Below are 25,496 nucleotides of genomic sequence, written 5' to 3'. Positions count from 1 at the left end.
TGACTTTGACCTTTTGTGTGCTGGTTTTTCCCCGCTTTGAAACTAAACCAGAAGAAAGTGTGTTTCACTTTGTGAAAGAAGGACTGTGAATTGCCTCACAGCTGCAAGCTAAGTATCACAGAACTGATAAGGGACTTGTACAAATTACCAGTTTGTTTGGAGACCAGTGCTCTTTGCTATACCAAAAGAGGGCTTGGTTTAAGTGAATTTTCATTATAAAGAACATTGTTTTGAATTTTCAAACATGTGTGTGTCTGAAATTTGTACCTGTGAATTTTTGGGAGGAGTGTACCAGAGAGCCCGACAGAACAGGTAGCGGGATAGCTCACGGTGGTTCATGCGGCCAGGGGATTATGGGATTAGAATCCAAATACAGGCAGTCCTGTATCCTGCTTGAGTGTAATAAAGATTGTGTTTCATTACTCAGAAGTGATTTTCGGGGACTGGAATAGAATAGAATAGAATTGTATTGGCCAAGTGTGATTGGACACACAAGGAATTTGTCTTGGTGCATATGCTCTCAGCGTACATAAAATAAAATATACATTTGTCAAGAATCATGTGGTACGACACTTAATGATTGTCATAGGGGTCAAATAAGCAATGAAGAAGCAATATTAATAAAAATCTTAGGATATACGCAACAAGTTACAGTCATACAGTCAACATGGGAGGAAATGGGTGATAGGAATGATGAGAAAAACTAGTAGAATAGAAGTGCAGATTTAGTAGAAAGTCTGTCAGTGTTGAGGGAATTATTTGTTTAATAGAGTGATGGCATTCGGAAAAAAACTGTTCTTGTGTCTAGTTGTCTTGGTGTGCAGTGCTCTGTAGAGACATTTTGAGGGTAGGAGTTGAAACAGTTTGTATCAGAATGTATCGGAAGCCCGCGAACAGAACAATTAGGAGCGGAGAAAAACTAAAACATTTCTACCAAAACAGCTCACCTGGCTCAGGTGCAGCGGCCCTCTCCACGTCCCCATTGACGCAAGGCTTGCCATCTCCTGCTGCCTCCTTCGGGATGGCTGGCCCACCGCAGCCGGGCTTGAGGAGGACGTTGCTGAAAGTGGGAGCCAGCCGGAAGCACCGCTTGGTCTGGAAGAGCTGTGTGGACATGGCCTGGAGGTTGCTGGCAATACTGGCCTCGCTGCCGCCCAAGGAGCCTGGCCCATTGGCCACAGGCTCTGGAGGGTCAGTCTTGGGGAGGCCAGGGCCCTTCGAGTCCGGCAGCCGCCCTCCTTCGCTTGCCACCAAGTCCGGGGTTCCCCTGGTCCCATTCTTGACCCCCCGAGGCTGTCCGCTGCCCACTTCAGTCTCGGCCTCGGCCTCCTCCTCCTCCTCCTCCATGTCTTCTAGATCCGAGCGGGACTCCTGGCTGTTCATGTCGGAATCGGTCTCCATGTCAAAAGCCGCCTCGGCTTCCTCGTCGCTCTTTTCGGAACCCGTCTCCGAGGCGCCGCTGGCTTTGGTGGACTCCGGGCTGGAATCCGAGTCGAAGCCCTCGCTCAGGTCGCTCTCGTCCAGCTTCTGGGCCCGGCGGCGACGGCGCAGGCAAGAAAGGCGTGAATACTTCTTGCCCTTTTGGCTGTCATTCTGCCGTGGCTCCCCCGGGGTGCGGTGGCTGGCTGGGTCGGCCTCCGTCTCTCTCTCGACCGAATTTGCCGTCTCCTTGGCCTCTGGGCCCTCTGCAAGGATCACCAAACACAGCTGCAGCTCAAAACCCCAGAGACACAATAGACCTTGCCTCCCACCCACCCAAAACTGAGCCATCTATCTGTCACGTCCAAGCCAGCATTGAGAGTAGAGGCATTGGCCTGCCACAAATGGAGTAGCCTATGGGAATTGGGGAGAGCTGGTAGCATGAGAGGGCACTAGTTACTAGCCACATTCCTACCTTCAGATTCAAGGTCATCTTTTGTTCTGCAACAGTGGGAAATATGAGGGTGGACCTTAAATGCTGGAAGGGACCAGAGTGGTCAACGTGATGAACTTGTGGGCGTGGGGATGTGAGATGAACCTTAACCTGGGTGGAGAACTGTAGGGAATTTTAGTATCGTTTTGGCTGCAGTTCTGTTCCCAAATGGCGATGTTAATAAATCGGAACTTGAAGAAGGCCGAGGTTTGGACTTTGATTTATTTCTCGGATTGCTATTGGGATGCTGTCACAATCATTCTGATGGAAGGGGCCTGCTACAAACGCTGTTGGTCAAGGACTCCAGCCAGAGGGGTCCAGCCTTTTCTGCCCTGGTGTCCACCCTCTGGAACATCACGCCCCTCAAGGTGAGACCCACCTCACCCTTTTCGCCTTCCTAAAGAGAAATGCATCAAGGAGAGATACAACCTAGAACTTCCTGACAGTGAGAACAATTAATTAATTTATTATTTTATTATTTTATTTTATTTAATTTATTATTAATAATAATAAATAATAATAATAAATCATAGTAGCTAAGGAGAATATCAACTTCCCCAAGCCTGGCGACACAGGTGGATTTTTAGGAGCTTGCGAAAGGCAAGGAGGGGGGGGGCAGTTCTAATCTCCAACGGGGAGGTGGTTCCAGAGGGTCAGGTCGCCACAGAGAAGGCTCTTCCCCTTGGTCCCGCCAGACGGCATTGCTTAGTTGACGGGACCCGGAGAAGGCCAACTCTGTGGGACCTAACCGGTCGCTGGGATTTGTGCGGCAGAAGGCGGTCCCAAAGGTAATTTTTGAAATTCTCTGACAGTGAGAACAATTAATCAGTGGAACCGTTTGCCTTCAGAAGTGGTGGATGCTCCAACACTGGAAGCTTTGAAGAAGAGATTGGACAGCCACTTGTCTGAAATGGTACAGGGTCTCCTGCTCGAGCAGGGACCTCCAAGGTCCCTGCCAACTGTGTTATTCTGTTCTATTCTCTAAAGCACCTGAGGGCAAGACAAGTAATGACAGGCAGTGTTCCCTCTAATTTTTTTGGGGGGTGGGCGGAAAAGTATAGTGTCTGAGCGGCAGTCCCTTTGGGACTGGGCGGCACAGAAATAATAAATAAATAAATAAACAAACAAATAAAAAACCCACCCTGTTTTGCCTCGGAGAATTTCAAAATAAAATACTGTACTGTGTGTCTATAACAGTGAGCTCATAATAGGGCAACTCTATCAATATCAAAATGCCACTTAAATAGTTGAGCTAGTTTCAAACTAGATTTTGATTTTCTTTCTCTCTTCCTTACTCCCATTCTTTTTCTTTCTCTTTTCCTTCCTCTCTTTTTTCTATCTGTTTCTCTCTCTTCCTCTCTCTCTCCTTCCCTCTCACTCTTTCCCTCTCGGCTTCTGGGCAGGTTTGGAAAACTCTGAGTTGATGATGATTTTTAAGTGAGCGATTGCTCACTGCTCAGCTTAGAGGGAACTATGGTTTCAAACTAGATTTTGATTTTCTTTCTCTCTTCCTTACTCCCATTCTTTTTCTTTCTCTTTTCCTTCCTCTCTTTTTTCTATCTGTTTCTCTCTCTTCCTCTCTCTCTCCTTCCCTCTCACTCTTTCCCTCTCGGCTTCTGGGCAGGTTTGGAAAACTCTTGAGTTGATGATGATTTTTAAGTGAGCGATTGCTCACTGCTCAGCTTAGAGGGAACTATGATGACAGGGGAGGGATCATGTTCTTTTGTTTGAAAGAGACATAGGGGACTGGTCCAGGCGGTGTCCTATTCGGAACCAGGCCGCATGTGGCGGGCTGTTGCACATGGGCAGTTCCATCCCAAAAGCGCCGCCGTGAAGGCTTCTCTTCTATGCGCACGGCCTGGTTCTAAATAGGACACTGCCCAGACCTGTCCTGCCACTCTCTTTCAGTACAAATGCATGTAAAATTGGGGGTGATTTCTAGTTTTATTACAAACTGGGAGACTCTTTGAGTTCTAGTCCTGCCCTAAGCATGAAAATCAGTTGTGTGACTTTGGGCCAATCACCAGAAAACAGGGAGTTCTAGTCCTGACTTAGGCATGAAAGTTGGTTTGGTTAAGTTTGCGCCAGTTACAAGGAGGCTCTGATTTCAAATCCCGTCTCGGGCGTGAAAGTCAGCTGGGTAGCTTTGGCCCAATCACCTCTCAGCCCAACCCACCTCACCTGGTTACTGTTGTAGGGAGAATAGGAGGAAGGAGCATTAGATACGTTCTCTGCCTTGAGCGGTTTGTAAAACTAATAATTAAAATAAATATGTTGCCTTTAGCACTCAGAAACACAATCTGTTAGTCAAGAGCCGAGGTGGCGCAGTGGGTAGAGTGCAGTACTACAGGCCACTAAAGCTGACTGCTAGATCTGCAGGTCAGCGGTTCAAATCTCATCACCGGCTCAAGCCTTCCATCCTTCCGAGGTGGGTCAAATGAGGACCCGGATTGTGGGGGCAATAGGCTGGCTCTGTTAAAAAGTGCTATTGTTGATATGTTGTAAGCCGCCCTAAGTCTAAGGAGGGCGGCATAAAAAAAATTGAATAAATAAACAAACTACGCAACTAGGCCCTACATGGCATTGAGCCAGAATACATCCGGAACCGCCTTCTACCGCATGAATCCCAGCGGCCGATAAGGTCCCACAGAGTTGGCCTTCTCCAGGTCCCGTCGACCAAACAATGTCGTTTCGTGGGCCCCAGGGGAAGAGCCTTCTCTGTGGCGGCCCCGCCCCTCTGGAACCAACTCCCCCCAGAGATTAGAACGGCCCCCACCCTCCTTGCCTTTCGCAAATTACTTAAAACCCACCTCTGTCATCAGGCATGGGGGAATTGAAATTTTTCCCCTTCCCCCTAGGCTTATAGAATTTATATATGGTATGCTTGTTTGTATGATTGGTCTCTTAAATTGGGGGGGGGGGGGGGTGTTTAGATTATTTTTTAATATTAGATTTGTTACATTGTTTTCTTTATTGTTGTTAGCCGCCCCGAGTCTTCGGAGAGGGGCGGCATACAAATCAAATCAAATCAAATCAATAAATAAATAAACAAACAAACGTGTTGCATTGCTCCTGAAAAGCTGGGTCAAGGGGGGCTCCCAGTCTGACCCCATCTGCTTTTTGCCCCCAGGATCAAGAGACGAGCCGCCCAAAGAGCAGCTCTCCAGGGAACGTGTGTCCTTACCGGTGCCGTCGTTCTGGAAGGCTGGAACTGGGTTCTCTCCTTCTTCCAGTTCGGCCTGGAGGCGGATGTTGACATGGTTAATCAGGTGTGAAAAGAGGGCCAGGGTGAACGCGATGGCTGCGCTGTACTGTCTGGAGCCTGCAGAGAAAAGAAGAACCAGCCAGAGTTACAACTGGATTCAGAAAAGACAACAACTCAAAGCCCAAACTAAAAAATAAAAAGCTAAAAATAAAAATAATTAATAATAATTTATTAGATTTGTATGCCGCCCCTCTCCAAGGACTCAAAAAATCCATGCTCTGCTTTAAAATTATAACTTATTTATAAAACTGGTCACCCATGGTAACTCTGGGAGGCTGATTGTTACATAAAAGCTAAAATATAAAGAGTTAAAAACAAACAAATATTAAAACCAATTAGCATGCTATTATTATTTTTATCAAGCAGTTGGTACAAATAGCCGGTTGGCTACTCACGTTAGCTAAAACAGAGTGGAAAGACACTTCCTTGTCCTTAAGTTAAGGAATGGATGTGTTCCCAAGTTTAGAAAGTTTATATTCTACGAGGGTTGCCCAGAAAGCAATGCACCACATTTCCCCCCCCTCAGACTACAGTAATGGTACAAATGTGAAACTTTAATACATTATTTGAATTGTCAGGAGAGCGTGTGTAAATTTTGCCTTTCTTCAGACAGATAGCGTAGCTGCAGCAGTGTTTCAAAATGGCGCCCGTAAGTGATGCACATTCACAAACGTTTGTGTACAGTTTATGGAGAATCTGCAGTTGACACAAGTACAGTTAGTTGTGAAAGACATTTTGAGGATGGCGAAGAGGTGATTCGCACACTGCAGAAATGGCTTCGTGACCAGAACAAGGAGTGGTACTGACAGGGCATACACGTCCTTGTGTCTCTCTGTAGGAAGGCCATAGAACAGGATGGAGATTATGTGGAAAAATAGGGAGTGCAGAAGAAACATCATTCTTTCTTGTGTGTAAGTTTCATTGTGCTCAATAAATAATTGTTGGAGAAAAAAAATGTGGTGCATTACTTTCTGGGCGACCCTCGTAAAAATGGGAAAATGGAGCAAAAAAAAATAAAAATAAGACAGGGCCTTGTTTTTGGGAAACACGGGGGTAAGCCAGTGGGGATCTGGAACCTGTTGTACATACTCCTGGTCAGTTGGAGGATGATGAAGAAATTGAGGGCTCTGATACAGATAGTGTTTATGAATTAGTGGTGGGCCCGGGGTTACAGGTAGTAGAACAGGTGGGAGGCCAGCCACAGGGTGTGGCTGTGAGTCCAGAATCTAGCGAGGAAGAATCAGACGTTCGCTTGGTCAATCCTAGATTCAGAAGGGTCTAAAAACGTAAGGAACAGGTGTTTGGAAGAAGATATTAAGGGGAGGAATGGGTTAAATACTGGAGTGATGTATTTGGTACGTCAGGGGGTCAGTGGGGAAGAAGGATGGAGTTTCAACGTTGTAGGGCTAAAATGGAAGGTGTTTCCGTTCAGTTCCCAAGCAAGCAAATGCATTCTGTGTTATTTTACAGTCATTTCTGCTGTTTTTGAATCATGCTGTGAGTACATAAATCTTGTTAAAGGAGAAGGCTGGGAGGAATGCATGAGGAATGCAATTAAGAAAGATAACGGGAGGAAGAGGAATGTGCTAGTATGAACTGTATTTTGAATACGGAAGGGAAGAGAAATAAAGATGGAGTTTCTTTGTTTATGAAATACTACATTTAGTAAGAGTTATTTGTAATAGCTAAAGTTTCTACCAGGAACCAGAACAGAACCCGGAGCCTCCTGGCTCTGAACCTGCCAGGTGTGCCACGTTACCTGCCCTCTTGAGGCTGTGGACGCTCATCAGGCAAATGACCATCATGCGGAAGATGAGCAGGTCGGGCAGGAAGGAGCAGCCGTTCTCCCACTCCTCTTCTTCCTCCGTGGTGGAGCTCGGGTGGGGCGAAGAGGGCAGGTAGAAAAGGCAGAGGTTCAATTCCTCCAGGACCGACTGGCAGAGGGAGGTCAACTCCAAGTCGGCAGAACTGAGGGGAGAGAAAGGGCACGAGATCAAAGCACGGACGTCCAAGCTCTGTCAAAAGCAAGAAGCAGCCACAATTGTGTAGGAAACACAGCTCAGGAAGAGAGGCAGGGGAAGGGGTGTGAACCTGAACAAGGCCCTCACGGCTAAGACACAATAAGCCAGGGGGATGGGGCGTTTTTACCCTTCTCGGGCTCCAGGAAAGGTTTTGGAGCCTGGGGAGGGAGAAACATGAGCCTACTGGGCCCACCAGTGGTTAGAGTGGGGTATTGCAGGCTACTTCTGCTGACTGCTTGCAATTTGGCAGTTCAAATCTCACCAGGCTCCAGGTTGACTTAGCCTTCTGTCCTTCCGAGGTGTGTCAAATGAGGACCCAGATTGTTGAGGGCAAGAGGCTGACTCTGTAAACCACTTAATAGGGGCTGTAAAGCAGTATATAAGTCTGTGCTATTGATATTAGGATGACAGCTGTTATGCCATGCAGGGGCACAAAAGTCTCAAAGAGCCTTAGTGCTCCCATCAAGGAAGGATGCCATCAAAACCTTTCTTAAATATGAGTATTTAGAGCATGAGGAGGTTACACAGAAGAGACTTACCTACTCTTTGGCTGAAAGAGGCTCTGTAAATACATGAAGTTCACCAGTAACCTTTTAATGTCTTTGCACCTGCCAAATTGGGAGAGGGCGGGGAAGGGGGGGGAAAAGTGCAGCATTTAGGTTTTGATACAAGTCAGACAAACTTCCTGAATTTTTCACTTGTTTACTGTATTTTTCGGAGTATAAGAGGCACCTAAATTTTAGAGGAGAAAAACACGGGAAAAGGTATTCTGAGCCATCAACTTGATTTAAATCAAATCCACCCTGCTGAATGATATGGGGAAATGAGGTGACGCTCTTTTGAACCAACTTAAATTGTTTCTGCTTTATACCCTTGGTCATGCTAGTGCTAGGTCATAATTTATCACAAGGAAGCCCTGGGGCAGTAATCTTAAATTAGACTTTCCTTGGGCAGCCGAAGTTTCACTCTAAGAAAACCAGCTTGTTCGGCATGAAACAGTCCTTGTATTGTATAGTTAGCCCTCACAGTTCATTTAGTGACCGTTCAAAGTTACAACAGTGACTCCGGGCCACTTTTTAGTAAAGAGTTGATTTAAATCGACTTGATTTAAATCATGATTTTTACAGAGCAACTGTCATCTCTGTCCCACAGCAGCTCCTCCTCCGATCTGCTGTTGATACATCAACAGCCCCAATATTTTAGAATAAACAGCATTACTAACCTCCATTTCATAATAATAAACATAATTAAGCTCCATTTCATGCTTAATAAGCTAAATTATTAATGTCTCTTGAATAGAAAGCTATCTTTAGGTAGATTTTTTACTCCAAAATCATTTGATTAAAATAAATTTGATTTAAAAAAAAACAATTTAAGTTTAAATAAACCTGATTTATTTATTTATTTAAAAATGATTTTAAAAAATAATCAACAAGCCAAGTGAGTAAGATGGATTGATTTTACATTTGAGCTCCAAAGCAGTATTTTTCAAATTTGTCTTTCTTTAACCTCAAGATTTTTCCATCCTCAGCAACTTTTAAGATAACCAGCGGACGTTGTGAACTCCAGCACTCTGAACATTTTTAAGAGAAGATTGAACTGCCACTTGACTGGTGTGCTTGGGCAGGGGGTTGAACTTGATGGCCTTCATGGTCCCTTTCAACTCTAACAATAAATAAATAAATAAGCAGACTTCAACTTCCCGAATTCCCCAGCCAGCATGGCTAGCTGGGGAAATCTGAGAACTGAAGTCCACTCATTTTAAAGTTGTAAAACTTGAAAACCACTGCAATTTTTTTAAAAAGAAAAATGGAATAATCAGTGGAGCATCCTCCTGCCATGTCTTCAAGCTACGAAAGAGAGTCCGAAAATGGCAGGATTCAAATAGATTTCGGCTGGATAAACCATCTTCAGTGCCCAACTACAGCAAGAGTTGTCCATCCAATTACTGACCGGCCATTCCAGTTTGCATCCGCCTTTGAATGCCCATGGGAGGCCGAGTCATTCTTGAGGGCCTCCGGAGATGGGAGCTGCCTTCTCACCTTTTTTTGCTTGAGGACAGCTTCCGGGTCTCGCATTTCTTCAGCTGGTGATACATTTTGGCTGCCTTGTCGTAGAGGCGCTTGAGATTCCCGTATGCGCCTTCAAAGGACACTTCCGACTGGATGCTAAACAGGGGAAGGAAAGAAGCCCAGGAGCAGGGGAAAGTTTTTTTAAAAAATTTAATAAATAATAATAATTTATTAGATTTGTATGCCGCCCCTCTCCGAAGACTCGGGGTGGCTCACAACAATAATAAAAAAAAACAATATTACAGTGTTCCCTCGATTTTCGCGGGTTCCAACTTCGCGGAACGTCTATACCACGGTTTTTTAAAAATATTAATAAAAAAATAATTCGCAGTTTCCCCCCCATACCACAGTTTTTCCCGCGCGATGACATCATATGTCATTGTCAAACTTTCGTCTGCCTTTAAAAAACATTTTTTAAAATAAACTTTAATATATAAACATGGTGAGTAATAATCTAAATGGTTGCTAAGGGAATGGGAAATTGTAATTTAGGGGTTTAAAGTGTTAAGGGAAGGCTTGGGATACTGTTCATAGCCAAAAATAGTGTATTTACTTCCGCTTCTCTACTTCGCGGAAATTCGACTTTCGCGGGCAGTCTCGGAACGCATCCCCCGCGAAAATCGAGGGAACACTGTATAGCAAAACAAATCTAATATTTAAAAAGAAGCATATAAAACCCTATCACATTTTAAAAACCAAACAACACATAGATACCAAACTTAGAATATAAGGAGCCTGGGGGAAAGGTGTCTCAACTCCCCCTTGCCTGGCGGTATAGGTGGGTCTTGAGTAGTTTACGAAAGACAAGGAAGGTGGGGGCAGTTCTGATCTCTGGGGGGAGTTGATTCCAGAGGGCCGGGGCTGCCACAGAGAAGGCTCTTCCCCTGGGGCCCACCAAACGACATTGTTTAGTCGACGGGACCCGGAGAAGGCCAACTCTGTGGGACCTTATCGGTCGCTGGGATTCATGCGGTAGTCTCTTGGAAGAGTCTCAATTGGACTCTTCCAAGTAACAACCTTGATTCTTTTTTAAAGAAACCTGGCACCTGGCAAGATGTTTAAACAGAGTTAAAGCTCAGAATAAATAGCTACTGTGGTCTATTTATTCAACAAAGACATCTTTCTCCCTCCCTGCGTCTTTCTTCCCTCCTGTCCTCTTCTTTCCTTTTTCCTCTCTCCCTCTTTCCTCCCTCCTGCCCTTCCTTCCTTCTTCAAAACTATCTCTTGCTTCTTTCCCTCTTCTTCCTCCTCCTTCCTTTCCTCTCTCCTTCTCTCCTTCCTTCCTTCCTCAAACCTATCTCTTCCTTCTTTCCCACCCTCCTCCCTCCTTTCCCCTCTTTCCTTCCTTTCCTCCCTCTACTCCCTTCCTTCTTTCCTTCCCTCCTTTCCCCTCACAGAAATATTACTTTAGTACTTTTAGTTTCAGTTAACTGCTTGCCACATTAGCTAGAGAAGACTTGATGTTTGTGGGAACTTGGGAGGGGGGATTCCAGGAACAGATGCAGTCACAAAGCATTTTTTTTTTGAGTGATTCAAGGACACCTTATGTCCAGCCACCAGGGCTGGAAGCGAAGGAAGGGCCTGCCACGCTGGCACAATCTGAATGGGCAACGTGACAAGTTTATGGGTGGGGGACAGGGGATGTGAACTTTCAACTGAGTGGAAAACTCAGATTCAGGTTTCCCTGTGTAAGTGTATGTTCCTGCCCCAAGGAATGTGGAGGTGGATGCAGGGGAAACATCAACATGTCATAGGCCTGTTTTATTGCCGACAGAGTCAGGGAGTGCAGTTTCCTCGGACGAAGAAGAAGGTGGGGGGACTTGGAAGAGGGGAGCTTGGCACACATCCCAGGAAGCCAATCTCCATTATCTTCGGTCGATTCGGATGAGGAAGTGTTAGACCAACGCAGGCGCAGAATTATGCATCGAAGAGACCAATTGAGGACATATTACAGGAGATAAGAGAGGCCACCTGTGTTTGGGGTGGGGCTCCAGTAATTAGAGCTGCTGATATAAATAGCAGCGTGCTGGCTTGGCCGTCGTGGAAGATTATCTGACCGTTGTTCTTCAGGACCATGCCTCGCTGTGTCTGAACTTTGTTGATTTTTCACAACTTGGAAACCAAAGCAGAGCAAAGTGTGTGTGTTTCACTTCGTGGAAGAAGGAGGGCGGTGACGTTTCTTCACAGCTGCTAGCTAAGTACTTATGGACTGATTAAGGGGATTGTACAGACTACCCGGTTGTTTTGGGACGAGTGCTCTTTGCAATACAAAAAGGGTGCTTTGTTTAGTTTGAATTTTTGCGATAAAGAACAGTTTGTGAACTTTCAAGTGTGTGTGTGTGTCTGAAATTTGTACCCTTGAATTTTCGGGAGGCAGAACAGTGTCAAGATGGCTCTGCAATTTGTAATTTTGAGGAGTACTTTGACTCAGATTCTGATTTAGGTCAGATGTTATCTGGAATCTTGTCAACATCTAAGCTCGTTCATGCTCATTATGCCCCTTAAGGGGAATCATCAGAGAAACCACAGTCTAGGCCATGGAAGCCAATGAGAATGCCAGGCAAGTCATAGGTGTGTGTGTGTATTCAAAGCAGCACGAAGCTAATATGATGGCGAATGTGATTTCCCCAAAACGTTGCAAAGACACTCAAAATATTACACAGGGTAACACCCGAACTCAGAACAATCTACAGACAGACAGACAGACAGACAGACAGACAGACAGACAGACAGACAGATTAGATAGATAAGATAGATTTTCGAGAGTACAGGTATGAAGGTCTTGGCATATTCGGGTTTCTTCCTATGTAAGTTTCAGAGACTCCTGGCAATGTTTCGACGAGGTCCCATTCGTCATCTTCAGGCTGGTGCTTTTGGCTTTGTGCTGGAGTGAGATAAGTATGGTCTGAACTGTCTTCCCTCTATAAATACTGATGGGTGGGTGTGGACTGTTGGCTCAGCTGCTGCAAGCTGTGTTGAAACTTCCTGGTTAGTTGGTGGGGTAACACCTTGAGTAATTGATGCAACCGAACTCTACCTGCCACCTTAGTATTTTGGAAACATGGTCTGGGAATAAAACAATGCGTCCCAAAAAGGCAACGGCTACTCTGCCTGATTTTGCTTTTCATCTAAATCAGCCTTGGTCAATCTTGGCGACTTTCAAGATGTCTGGATTTCAACTCCCAGAATTCCTTGAATTGCTGGCTGGCGAAATTCTGAGAACTGAAGTCCAGAGACCTTACAAGTTGAGAAACACCAACGAACAATGGAGAAGAAGCTCAGGTTTAAAGGGGAATCCTTTACCAGCCACTCCATCAGTCCCACTCACTTTGGCCTCAAGCATCTTCGTTCATAAAGTTCTCAATTCCCTAAAAAGGAATTACAAAACAGCCCAGCAACAGAGAATAGAGGCGCTCTAACCCAGGAGTCTCCAACCTTGGCAACTTTCAAGACTTATGGACTTCAATTCCCAGCCAGGGAGGAGAAATACACTTGCAGTTTAATGCACTTGGGGAAAAGGAATCCTCAATCTGAGTATTGTATTGGCAGTTCTGTGTTAGCAAAAACTTCAGAAGAAAAGGATTTAGGGGTAGTGATTTCTGACAGTCTCAAAGTGGGTGAACAGTGCAGTCAGGCGGTAGGGAAAGCAAGTAGGATGCTTGGCTGCATAGCTAGAGGTATAACAAGTAGGAAGAGGGAGATTATGATCCCGCTATATAGAATGCTGGTGAGACCACATTTGTGTTCAGTTCTGGAGACCTCACCTACAAAAAGATATTGACAAAATTGAACGGGTCCAAAGACGGACTACAAAAATGGTGGAAGGTCTTAAGCATAAAACGTATCAGGAAAGACTTAATGAACTCAATCTGTATAGTCTGGAGGACAGAAGGGAAAGGGGGGACATGATCGAAACATTTAAATATGTTAAAGGGTTAAATAAGGTCCAGGAGGGAAGTGTTTTTAATAGGAAAGTGAACACAAGAACAAGAGGACACAATCTGAGGTTAGTTGGGGGAAAGATCAAAAGCAACATGAGAAAATATTATTTCACTGAAAGAGTAGTAGATCCTTGGAACAAACTTCCAGCAGACGTGGTAGATAAATCCACAGTAACTGAATTTAAACATGCCTGGGATAAACATATATCCATCCTAAGATAAAATACAGAAAATAGTACAAGGGCAGACTAGATGGACCATGAGGTCTTTTTCTGCCGTCAGACTTCTATGTTTCTATGTTTCTAATACACCAAACCAGTATGAGGAAACCTCTCAGGTTTGTAGCAGTGCTCTGAATTTGAAAAGAGAACCCAACAGTTCCTCCCCATGTGAGTTATTGCTTTGCCTGTGCAAAGCAAAACTTTACTGAAGAGAAGGGAGGGGAAAAATAAAAAGCAACAGGAGGAACCAGGGAAGCAAACGGTGGAAGCAGAAAGACAACTCCAGTGGATAAAGGGATGAGGTGGGTGGGCTTTTACCACCACCACCCCCAGTCCAAATGATTCAGGGCAATGTTTATTCTCAAGAGAACCAGGGTGAGCAGGCAGGTGGGCAGGCAGCTGCGAGGAGAGTGGCCTATCAAGCTGTGCAGAAGTTGGTGATAAATCAACAGCTTGCCACACTATCCATAGAAGGCCTGATGTTTATGGGAACTTGGCAGCTTCCCTAAATATGCCTATGTCACACCAACACTCCGCAGTCTGCATTGGTTGCCGATCAGTTTCCGGTCACAATTCAAAGTGTTGGTTATGACCTATAAAGCCCTACATGGCATCGGACCAGAATATCTCCGGGACCGCCTTCTGCCGCACAAATCCCAGCGACCGGTTAGGTCCCACAGAGTTGGCCTTCTCCAGGTCCCGTGGACTAAACAATGTCATCTGGCGGGACCCAGGGGAAGAGCCTTCTCTGTGGTGGCTCTGACCCTCTGGAACCAGCTCCCCCCAGAGATTAGGATTGCCCCCACCCTCCTTGCCTTTTGTAAGCTCCTAAAAATCCATCTCTGCCATCAGGCATGGGGGAATTGAAACATCTCCCCCTTGCCCATGTAGTTTCTGTGTATGATTCGACTGTGTGCTTGTTTTTTATATATTGGGGTTTCTTTTGGATTTTTTAACCTAAAACTGTAATTTAGATTGCTAAAGGATTTGTTATTATGTATTGTTTTTTACCATTGTTGTGAGCCGCCCCAAGTCTACGGAGAGGGGCGGCATATAAATCCAATAAATCTAATCTAATCTAATCTAATCTAACTTGGGAGAGGCGATTTTCGCGAGAGAGCAGATGCAGCCACAAAGCATTTTTCAAGAGTGTTCAAGGACATCCTAGGCCCACCCACCTGGGCGGAAGTGGAGGAAGGGCTGGCCACGCTGGCCCAATCTGAGTGGGCAAAGTGACACGTTTGTGGGTGGGGGGACAAGGGATGTGAACTTTCAACTGGGTGGGAAACTCAGATCCAAGTTTCCTGTTGGCTCCAGAAATAAACTGGAACTTTGAGGAGTACTTCGACTCGGAATTGGATTTAGTTTGGGTGTTCCCTGGAACCTTGACAGTTAGTTTATTTAGCTATGCTGGCTGAGGAGTTCTGGGAGTTGAAGTCCACAAGTCTTAAAAAGTTGCCAAGGTTGGAGACCCCTGCTCTAGTTCAGCCCTTTTCCCATGCAGGAGAGGAAGAATGATCTTATTTGTCCTGACAATATGAAAACAGAAAAAAAGGGGACGATCACCTGCACCACATCGCTGTAAACCAGCCTTATTTGGGGGACAGGAGAGAGAAGAATAAACACAGTACAATGTCCCTACATCTCCAAGTGGCATAGTTTACTGGACAAGAGAGCCCCAAGTTTTCCAGCCCCAAGTATGAATAGAATAGAGAATAGGGATCTTGGAGGTCTTCTAGTCCAGCAGGAGAACCTATACAATCCCAGACAAGTGACGAATCAGCCAGTGATGGAGTGCCCACGATTTCCAGTGGCAAGCAGTCCCACTGATAGATTTATTTATTCGTCTTCTATGCCGCCCACTCCCGAAGGACTCGGGGTGACTTACAACAGTATAAAAATTACAAAGGCAGTAAGAAAAAGGCAAATATAATAACTAAACTATAAAATCTTAATTAAAAACCATAATCCCCTTAACATGCATACATAACATTCAGACAAATGGCCATGAAAGTTGTTAAATTCATGGGCCCCAGGGCTGCCGGCAAAGCCAGGTCTTAGTGGCTTTACAAAAAACCAACAGGGTGGGAGCAGTACAGACCTTGGGGGGGGGGGCTGTTTCCATAGAGCTGGAGCAACAACAGAGAAGGTCCACCCTCAGGGCCCCGCCAACTTGAATTGCTTGGTCAACGGGACCTGGAGGAGGCCATCCCTGTGTGTTCTTACAGGTCTCTGGGAGATATGTGGGAGGAAACGGTCCCGTAAATAGTCTAGCCCTGAGCCATGTAGGGTTTATAGGTAATGACCAACACCTTGAATTGTGTCCGGAGACTAATAGGAAGACTATTAGGAAGCCAGTGCAGTTTGCGGAGCATCACAGTTCACACGGCTACATTCTGGACCATTTGGAGCAGTGGTCCCCAAACTACGGGCCGCGGGCCGCATGCGGCCCACTGAGGCCATTTATCCGGCCCACGGGTCTTTTCCAAGGCTGCACTGGGGAGCTGGGCATCAGAGTTGGGGCGGGGTGGGGTGGGGAAGGCTGAGCACTCTGCTGCGAACTTCAAAGAGGCTCGGCACCGGCCCATCCATGGCGGGCGGTGCCGGAGGCAGCAGCGGCTCCCTCTCCTTCCCCACCACCTGTGTCTATCGCTGGTGCCTCCCGCCAAGGCGAGGATTGCCTCTCTATGCCCGCTCGCTGAGGCACCTCCGCATCCAAAGCCGGAGCGACAGCGGTGAGAACGTCCCCATTGATTTCAACTCTAAATAGTACGTTCCCATTTTGTTTTTTACTTTAAAATAAGTCATGTGCAGTGTGCATAGGGATTTGTTCTTAGTTTTTTTTAATAGTCCGGCCCTCCAACAGTCCGAGGGACAGTGACCTGGCCCCCTGTGTAAAAAGTTTGGGGACCCCTGATTTGGAGTCTCTGAACACTCTTCAAAAGTAATTGTCCTCACTGTCAGGGAACATCTCCTTAGTTTTTAGCTTGCTTCTCTCCTGAGATTAGTTTCCATCCATTGCTTCTTGTCCTATTCTTCTGGGGCTTTGGAAAATAATTTGACCCCCCTCCTCTTTGCAGCAGCCCCTCAAATACCGGAACGCAGCTATCCTGTCACCCCCTAATTCTTCTTTTCTTTAGCCTAGTAAAATAAGGGTAGTTGCCTTTGATGAATTGTGGGAGACACACTTACCACCGCAAGTAGCAATAGGTAGCTTCCACGTTGTAGTATTTACTCCCAGCCAGGGTCCCAAGTTGGTTAAAAGGCATCCCTGTTCCCCAATGACAGAAAACAAAACGTACAAGTTATGTTATGACACAGCCTAAAGACACAAACATCCAGTGTGCTTCCAAAGTTGTAATTCACAATCCCAATGGATTCTTCATTCTGCGTTTAAAGCAGAGCTTCTTGGGCCAAGGTGTGCAAGGGTGCCCGATACCTAATTTTATGCTAAAGTTCTATTTTGGCAGCGGTCCCCAAACTTTCAGACCTCAGGGACCACTACATTTGTAATTTTAAATCCCGTGGACCGCTAATATGATCTGCCTTTTTTTTTTTTTTAAAAAAGTTTAATTTATACACACACAATGGTACCTCTAACTTAAGAACTTTTCTAGATAAGAACCCGGTGTTCAAGATTTTTTTGCCACTACTTAAGAACCATTTTCTACTTAAGAACCCGATCCCAGAAAAATTTCCCAGGAAATTTGAGAGCAGCACGAAGGCCCGGCCAGTTTCCTGCCCTTCCCCCTTTAATCCCGGCCATCTCGGGCTTTTCTGGGCTGCCAGAGGAGCCTTTCGGTGGCGCTTAAGGAGGCTTTGGCAATCCAGAGCGAACAAAGCATTTTCCTTTCTCTGGGCACTTGGCGAGGGAATAAACCTCTGCCAGCGCCCAGAGAAAATAAATGCTCCCTTTGCTCTGGGCAGCCGAGGGGTCACCACAGTGAAGGAAAGGTGCCGGCTACAAAGTGAGTGAGCGAGAGGAGAGGGCAGCCCTTCAGCATGGGGAGGAAGAGGAAGCAGGTAGCAGTAGCCAGTGTATGGGAGGCAGCCTCGCGCCGGGTGTATGGGAGGCGCGTGCTCCTCCTCACCGCCTCAGAGTCCCTCTTTTTTTTTATGCCTTAAAAGTTTTGATTCCCCTCACCTCACCTTCTTCCTTCGGCAGCGACTGTCTTCCTCCTCTTCTTCCTCCTCCCACCCAAATTCTGAGCTTTTATTTCTTTCCTAATGGGTTTGCACGCATTATTTGCTTTTACATTGATTCCTATGGGAAAAATTGCTTCTTAAGAACATTTCTACTGAGGAACCTGGTCACGGAAGGAATTAAGTTCTTAAGTAGAGGTACCACTTGTATATACATGATGCAAAAGACATTTAAAAACATTGGACATTAGTGTAGCAAATCTTTTTTACACTTCTTCTTGTGCTCGCAACCTATTACATAGCTATTTTTAGCATACTATTATTAACATCAATCTTACTTTTGTATCTATTTTCCCTTAACCCATTTTTACCAATAAATATCCGTTTTTGCTCTTTCACTTCAATTACAATTATTATTACTAATTTATATATTTGTTATTTTTTTTCCTTTTGTTTAGCCAGCAGCAAGAACTTGCCCCAACATTTACAATGTTGATCTGTCTAATGACTGGGAAGGTGTGGCTAGGTGGTCATGTGATGGTGGGCGTGGTCAACTCGATGTCATTCAAATTGACGGGGCCCTCGTCAGCTGCTAATCACTTCTCCCAACTACTCCTCGCCTGCCCATCTGGGCTCCTTAGGACCCCAACATCAAGCAGATGTTGGAGCTAAGCAGCCACCAGGAGAAAGAGTTGGGAAAACAGCCGGCTCGGTTCAAATTGGATCTGACAGAGAAGGAGGCTCAGTAGAAGCACCTCTTCACTGAGGACTAGGAGCATAGGTTTTCCAAGCAGAGGGAAGACTTGCAGGAGTGAAGGCCAGGTACTGGTGGCAAGAGGCTCAGCAGGCTGAGATGGTCAGCCAGTTCCAGGCCATGATGCAGTCCCTTTGGAACGAGGCCCTTGGGCTCTTCGCCACCAGCAGCACTTCCCTCCAGTCTTTGCCCAAAGCCCTAAACCAGGAGGCTGAAGCAGACCCCAACTCAGAATTTCTGCCGCGACTCCACAAAAAACCCCAAAGGGGGAGACTCTCTGCAGCAACACAAGCCTTCATTGCATGTATCCGTCCCACGGGTCATAGTTTGAGGACTCCCGATAGCGTGCAATATAAAAAAATGCAATTAATTTTTCTGAGGACTACCAAGTGCTGACTGTTGTACTATGGCACTGTAGTTATGATAGACAGTCCTCGACTTACAACCAAACTTGGGACCTGAATTTTCACTGCTAAGCAAGGCAGTTGTTAAGTGAACCACATCTGATTTTATGCCCCGGTTGGGAAGCAAATCCTTGCAGTGGTTGAAGTTGCACGGTTGCTAAGCAAAACCAGCTTCCCCCATTGATTTGTGCATGGCTGTTAAACAAATCACTGCAATCGTTAAGTGAATCATGCGGGTCATTAATCAAGCCCAGCTTCCCCCATTGCCTTTGCTTAGAAACATAGAAGATTGGCGGAAGAAAAAGGCCTCATGGTCCATCTAGTCTGCCCTTATACTATTTCCTGTATTTTATCTTAGGATGGATCTGAAAAAGTCGCTCGGATCCGGGCAGACCTCGACTCCGATTGGATAGCAGTGTCGGCTGACAATGAGTCAGTCGAGGTGACTGGGACCCGTCGTTGTCCACCTGTCTGGGGGGAGTTTGACTTGGTGACACCTGATGAAGTAGACAAGGCCATTGGAGCTGAGTTCCGCCAACTGCTTACTGGATCTGTGTCCCTCCTGGTTGGTTTTGGCCAGCCGAGAGGTGACACGGAGCTGGGTCCAGGAGATTGTCAACGCTTCCTTGGGGACGGGGTCCTTTCCAGCTCCTTATAAGGAGGCACTTGTGTGCCCCCTCCTCAAGAAGCCTTCCCTGGACCCAGCCGTGCTTAATAACTACCGTCCCGCCTCCAACCTTCCCTTTATGGGGAAGGTTATTGAGAAGATGGTGGCGCTCCAACTCCAGCAGTCCTTGGAAGAAGCCGATTATCTAAGCCCTCAACAGTCAGATTTCAAGCCCGGCTTTGGTCGCGCAGATGGATGATCTCTGGCAGGCCCGAGACAGGGGCTTGTCCTCTGTCCTGGTGCTTCTTGACCGCTCAGCGGCTTTCAATTCCATCAACCATGGTATCCTTCTGCGCTGGCTGGAAGGGTTGGGACTGGGAGGCACTGTTCTCCAGTGGTTCTCCTACTACCTATCCGGTGGGACGCAGTCGGTGTTAGTGGGGGGTCAGAGGTCGACCTCTAGGTCCCTCCTTTGTGGGGTGCCTCAGGGCTCTCTTCTATATGCCTCTGGCACCCTGCTCCGTTCTGCGCCCCCACTCTCTTCTATATGCCTCTGGCACCCTGCTCCATTCTGCGCCCCCACTCTCTTCTATATGCCTCTGGAGTCCTGCTCCGTTCTGCATCTCCACTCTCTTCTATATGCCTCTGGCACCCTGCTCCGTTCTGCGTCCCCACTCTCTTCTATATACCTCTGGCACCCTGCTCCGTTCTGCATCCCCACTCTCTTCTATATGCCTCTGGCACCCTGCTCCGTTCTGCATCCCCACTCTCTTCTATATGCCTCTGGAGTCCTGCTCCGTTCTGCGCCCCCACTCTCTTCTATATACCTCTGGCACCCTGCTCCGTTCTGCGCCCCCACTCTCTTCTATATGCCTCTGGCACCCTGCTCCATTCTGCATCCCCACTCTCTTCTATATGCCTCTGGCACCCTGCTCCGTTCTGCGCCCCCACTCTCTTCTATATACCTCTGGCACCCTGCTCCGTTCTGCGCCCCCCACTCTCTTCTATATGCCTCTGGCACCCTGCTCCATTCTGCGCCCCCACTCTCTTCTATATGCCTCTGGCACCCTGCTCCATTCTGCGCCCCCACTCTCTTCTATATGCCTCTGGAGTCCTGCTCCGTTCTGCATCCCCACTCTCTTCTATATGCCTCTGGCACCCTGCTCCGTTCTGCGCCCCCAATCTCTTCTATATGCCTCTGGAGTCCTGCTCCATTCTGCGCCCCCACTCTCTTCTATATGCCTCTGGCACCCTGCTCCGTTCTGCGCCCCCACTCTCTTCTATATGCCTCTGGCACCCTGCTCCATTCTGCGCCCCCACTCTCTTCTATATGCCTCTGGAGTCCTGCTCCGTTCTGCGTCCCCACTCTCTTCTATATGCCTCTGGAGTCCTGCTCCGTTCTGCGCCCCCACTCTCTTCTATATGCCTCTGGAGTCCTGCTCCGTTCTGCGCCCCCACTCTCTTCTATATACCTCTGGAGTCCTGCTCCGTTCTGCGTCCCCACTCTCTTCTATATTCCTCTGGCACCCTGCTCCATTCTGCGCCCCCACTCTCTTCTATATGCCTCTGGAGTCCTGCTCCGTTCTGCGTCCCCACTCTCTTCTATATTCCTCTGGCACCCTGCTCCATTCTGCGCCCCCACTCTCTTCTATATGCCTCTGGAGTCCTGTTCCGTTCTGCGCCCCCACTCTCTTCTATATGCCTCTGGCACCCTGCTCCGTTCTGCGCCCCCACTCTATTCTATATGCCTCTGGCACCCTGCTCCATTCTGCGCCCCCACTCTCTTCTATATGCCTCTGGAGTCCTGCTCCGTTCTGCGTCCCCACTCTCTTCTATATGCCTCTGGAGTCCTGCTCCGTTCTGCGCCCCCACTCTCTTCTATATGCCTCTGGAGTCCTGCTCCGTTCTGCGCCCCCACTCTCTTCTATATGCCTCTGGCACCCTGCTCCATTCTGCGCCCCCACTCTCTTCTATATGCCTCTGGAGTCCTGCTCCGTTCTGCGCCCCCACTCCCTTCTATATGCCTCTGGAGTCCTGCTCCGTTCTGCGTCCCCACTCTCTTCTATATGCATCTGGAGTCCTGCTCCATTCTGCGTCCCCACTCTCTTCTATATGCCTCTGGCACCCTGCTCTGTTCTGCGCCCCCACTCTCTTCTATATGCCTCCGGAGTCCTGCTCCGTTCTGCGCCCCCACTCTCTTCTATATGCCTCTGGAGTCCTGCTCCGTTCTGCGCCCCCACTCCCTTCTATATGCCTCCGGAGTCCTGCTCCGTTCTGCGCCCCCACTCTCTTCTATATGCCTCTGGAGTCCTGCTCCGTTCTGCGCCCCCACTCTCTTCTATATGCCTCCGGAGTCCTGCTCCGTTCTGCGCCCCCACTCTCTTCTATATGCCTCCGGAGTCCTGCTCCGTTCTGCGTCCCCACTCTCTTCTATATTCCTCTGGCACCCTGCTCCATTCTGCGCCCCCACTCTCTTCTATATGCCTCCGGAGTCCTGCTCCGTTCTGCGCCCCCACTCTCTTCTATATGCCTCTGGAGTCCTGCTCCGTTCTGCGTCCCCACTCTCTTCTATATGCCTCTGGAGTCCTGCTCCGTTCTGCGCCCCCACTCCCTTCTATATGCCTCTGGCACCCTGCTCCGTTCTGCGCCCCCACTCTCTTCTATATGCCTCTGGAGTCCTGCTCCGTTCTGCGCCCCCACTCTCTTCTATATGCCTCTGGAGTCCTGCTCCGTTCTGCGTCCCCACTCTCTTCTATATGCCTCTGGCACCCTGCTCCATTCTGCGCCCCCACTCTCTTCTATATGCCTCTGGAGTCCTGCTCCGTTCTGCGCCCCCACTCTCTTCTATATGCCTCTGGAGTCCTGCTCCGTTCTGCGCCCCCACTCTCTTCTATATGCCTCTGGCACCCTGCTCCATTCTGCGCCCCCACTCTCTTCTATATGCCTCTGGAGTCCTGCTCCGTTCTGCGCCCCCACTCCCTTCTATATGCCTCGGGCACCCTGCTCTGTTCTGCGCCCCCACTCTCTTCTATATGCCTCTGGCACCCTGCTCCATTCTGCGCCTCCACTCTCTTCTATATGCCTCTGGAGTCCTGCTCCATTCTGCGCCCCCACTCTCTTCTATATGCCTCTGGAGTCCTGCTCCGTACTGCGCCTCCACTCTCTTCTATATGCCTCTGGAGTCCTGCTCCGTTCTGCGCCCCCACTCTCTTCTATATGCCTCTGGCACCCTGCTCCGTTCTGCGCCCCCACTCTCTTCTATATGCCTCTGGAGTCCTGCTCCGTTCTGCGCCCCCACTCTCTTCTATATGCCTCTGGCACCCTGCTCCGTTCTGCGCCCCCGCTCCCTTCTATATGCCTCTGGCACCCTGCTCCGTTCTGCGCCCCCACTCTATTCTATATGCCTCTGGCACCCTGCTCCATTCTGCGCCCCCACTCTCTTCTATATGCCTCTGGAGTCCTGCTCCGTTCTGCGTCCCCACTCTCTTCTATATTCCTCTGGCACCCTGCTCCATTCTGCGCCCCCACTCTCTTCTATATGCCTCTGGAGTCCTGCTCCGTTCTGCGCCCCCACTCTCTTCTATATGCCTCTGGCACCCTGCTCCGTTCTGCGCCCCCACTCTATTCTATATGCCTCTGGCACCCTGCTCCATTCTGCGCCCCCACTCTCTTCTATATGCCTCTGGAGTCCTGCTCCGTTCTGCCTCCCCACTCTCTTCTATATGCCTCTGGAGTCCTGCTCCGTTCTGCGCCCCCACTCTCTTCTATATGCCTCTGGAGTCCTGCTCCGTTCTGCGCCCCCACTCTCTTCTATATGCCTCTGGCACCCTGCTCCATTCTGCGCCCCCACTCTCTTCTATATGCCTCTGGAGTCCTGCTCCGTTCTGCGCCCCCACTCCCTTCTATATGCCTCTGGAGTCCTGCTCCGTTCTGCGTCCCCACTCTCTTCTATATGCATCTGGAGTCCTGCTCCATTCTGCGTCCCCACTCTCTTCTATATGCCTCTGGAGTCCTGCTCCGTTCTGCGCCCCCACTCTCTTCTATATGCCTCTGGCACCCTGCTCTGTTCTGCGCCCCCACTCTCTTCTATATGCCTCTGGAGTCCTGCTCCGTTCTGCGTCCCCACTCTCTTCTATATGCCTCTGGAGTCCTGCTCCGTTCTGCGCCCCCACTCCCTTCTATATGCCTCTGGCACCCTGCTCCGTTCTGCGCCCCCACTCTCTTCTATATGCCTCTGGAGTCCTGCTCCGTTCTGCGCCCCCACTCTCTTCTATATGCCTCTGGAGTCCTGCTCCGTTCTGCGTCCCCACTCTCTTCTATATGCCTCTGGCACCCTGCTCCATTCTGCGCCCCCACTCTCTTCTATATGCCTCTGGAGTCCTGCTCCGTTCTGCGCCCCCACTCTCTTCTATATGCCTCTGGAGTCCTGCTCCGTTCTGCGCCCCCACTCTCTTCTATATGCCTCTGGCACCCTGCTCCATTCTGCGCCCCCACTCTCTTCTATATGCCTCTGGAGTCCTGCTCCGTTCTGCGCCCCCACTCCCTTCTATATGCCTCGGGCACCCTGCTCTGTTCTGCGCCCCCACTCTCTTCTATATGCCTCTGGCACCCTGCTCCATTCTGCGCCTCCACTCTCTTCTATATGCCTCTGGAGTCCTGCTCCATTCTGCGCCCCCACTCTCTTCTATATGCCTCTGGAGTCCTGCTCCGTACTGCGCCTCCACTCTCTTCTATATGCCTCTGGAGTCCTGCTCCGTTCTGCGCCCCCACTCTCTTCTATATGCCTCTGGCACCCTGCTCCGTTCTGCGCCCCCACTCTCTTCTATATGCCTCTGGAGTCCTGCTCCGTTCTGCGCCCCCACTCTCTTCTATATGCCTCTGGCACCCTGCTCCGTTCTGCGCCCCCGCTCCCTTCTATATGCCTCTGGCACCCTGCTCCATTCTGCGCCCCCACTCTCTTCTATATGCCTCTGGCACCCTGCTCCGTTCTGCGCCCCCACTCTCTTCTATATGCCTCTGGAGTCCTGCTCCGTTCTGCGCCCCCACTCTCTTCTATATGCCTCTGGAGTCCTGCTCCGTTCTGCGCCCCCACTCTCTTCTATATGCCTCTGGCACCCTGCTCCGTTCTGCGCCCCCACTCTCTTCTATATGCCTCTGGAGTCCTGCTCCGTTCTGCGCCCCCACTCTCTTCTATATGCCTCTGGAGTCCTGCTCCGTACTGCGCCTCCACTCTCTTCTATATGCCTCTGGAGTCCTGCTCCGTTCTGCGCCCCCACTCTCTTCTATATGCCTCTGGCACCCTGCTCCGTTCTGCGCCCCCACTCTCTTCTATATGCCTCTGGAGTCCTGCTCCGTTCTGCGCCCCCACTCTCTTCTATATGCCTCTGGCACCCTGCTCCGTTCTGCGCCCCCGCTCCCTTCTATATGCCTCTGGCACCCTGCTCCATTCTGCGCCCCCACTCTCTTCTATATGCCTCTGGCACCCTGCTCCGTTCTGCGCCCCCACTCTCTTCTATATGCCTCTGGAGTCCTGCTCCGTTCTGCGTCCCCACTCTCTTCTATATGCCTCTGGCACCCTGCTCCATTCTGCGCCCCCACTCTCTTCTATATGCCTCTGGAGTCCTGCTCCGTTCTGCGTCCCCACTCTCTTCTATATGCCTCTGGAGTTCTGCTTCGTTCTGCGCCCCCACTCTCTTCTATATGCCTCTGGAGTCCTGCTCCATTCTGCGCCCCCACTCTCTTCTATATGCCTCTGGAGTCCTGCTCCATTCTGCGCCCCCACTCTCTTCTATATGCCTCTGGAGTCCTGCTCCGTTCTGCGCCCCCACTCCCTTCTATATGCCTCGGGCACCCTGCTCTGTTCTGCGCCCCCACTCTCTTCTATATGCCTCTGGCACCCTGCTCCGTTCTGCGCCTCCACTCTCTTCTATATGCCTCTGGAGTCCTGCTCCGTTCTGCGCCCCCACTCTCTTCTATATGCCTCTGGGGTCCTGCTCCGTTCTGCGCCCCCACTCTCTTCTATATGCCTCTGGAGTCCTGCTCCGTTCTGCGTCCCCACTCTCTTCTATATGCCTCTGGAGTCCTGCTCCGTTCTGCATCCCCACTCTCTTCTATATGCCTCTGGCACCCTGCTCCGTTCTGCGCCCCCGCTCCCTT

At 48.9% G+C, this 25,496-nt stretch overlaps 1 protein-coding gene across 1 annotated transcript in view; it reads right to left on the bottom strand.

Moving 5' to 3' along the window:
* Positions 1-25,496, bottom strand: part of SMG5 (SMG5 nonsense mediated mRNA decay factor) — a 120,494-nt gene that overhangs the window by 21,444 nt on the left and 73,554 nt on the right. Inside the window, exons 7-12 of the mRNA XM_070766660.1 lie at positions 16,625-16,703; positions 9,241-9,366; positions 7,738-7,806; positions 6,937-7,145; positions 5,097-5,234; positions 948-1,685 (exon numbers count right to left, since the gene is read on the bottom strand). Coding sequence (XP_070622761.1) covers positions 948-1,685; positions 5,097-5,234; positions 6,937-7,145; positions 7,738-7,806; positions 9,241-9,366; positions 16,625-16,703 — 1,359 coding nt within the window. The remainder of the gene's footprint in view (positions 1-947; positions 1,686-5,096; positions 5,235-6,936; positions 7,146-7,737; positions 7,807-9,240; positions 9,367-16,624; positions 16,704-25,496) is intronic.

Source organism: Erythrolamprus reginae, chromosome 13, assembly GCF_031021105.1.
Source record: "Erythrolamprus reginae isolate rEryReg1 chromosome 13, rEryReg1.hap1, whole genome shotgun sequence".
Classification (NCBI taxonomy): Eukaryota; Metazoa; Chordata; class Lepidosauria; order Squamata; family Dipsadidae; genus Erythrolamprus; species Erythrolamprus reginae.
This window is presented reverse-complemented; position numbering and strand designations above follow the sequence as displayed.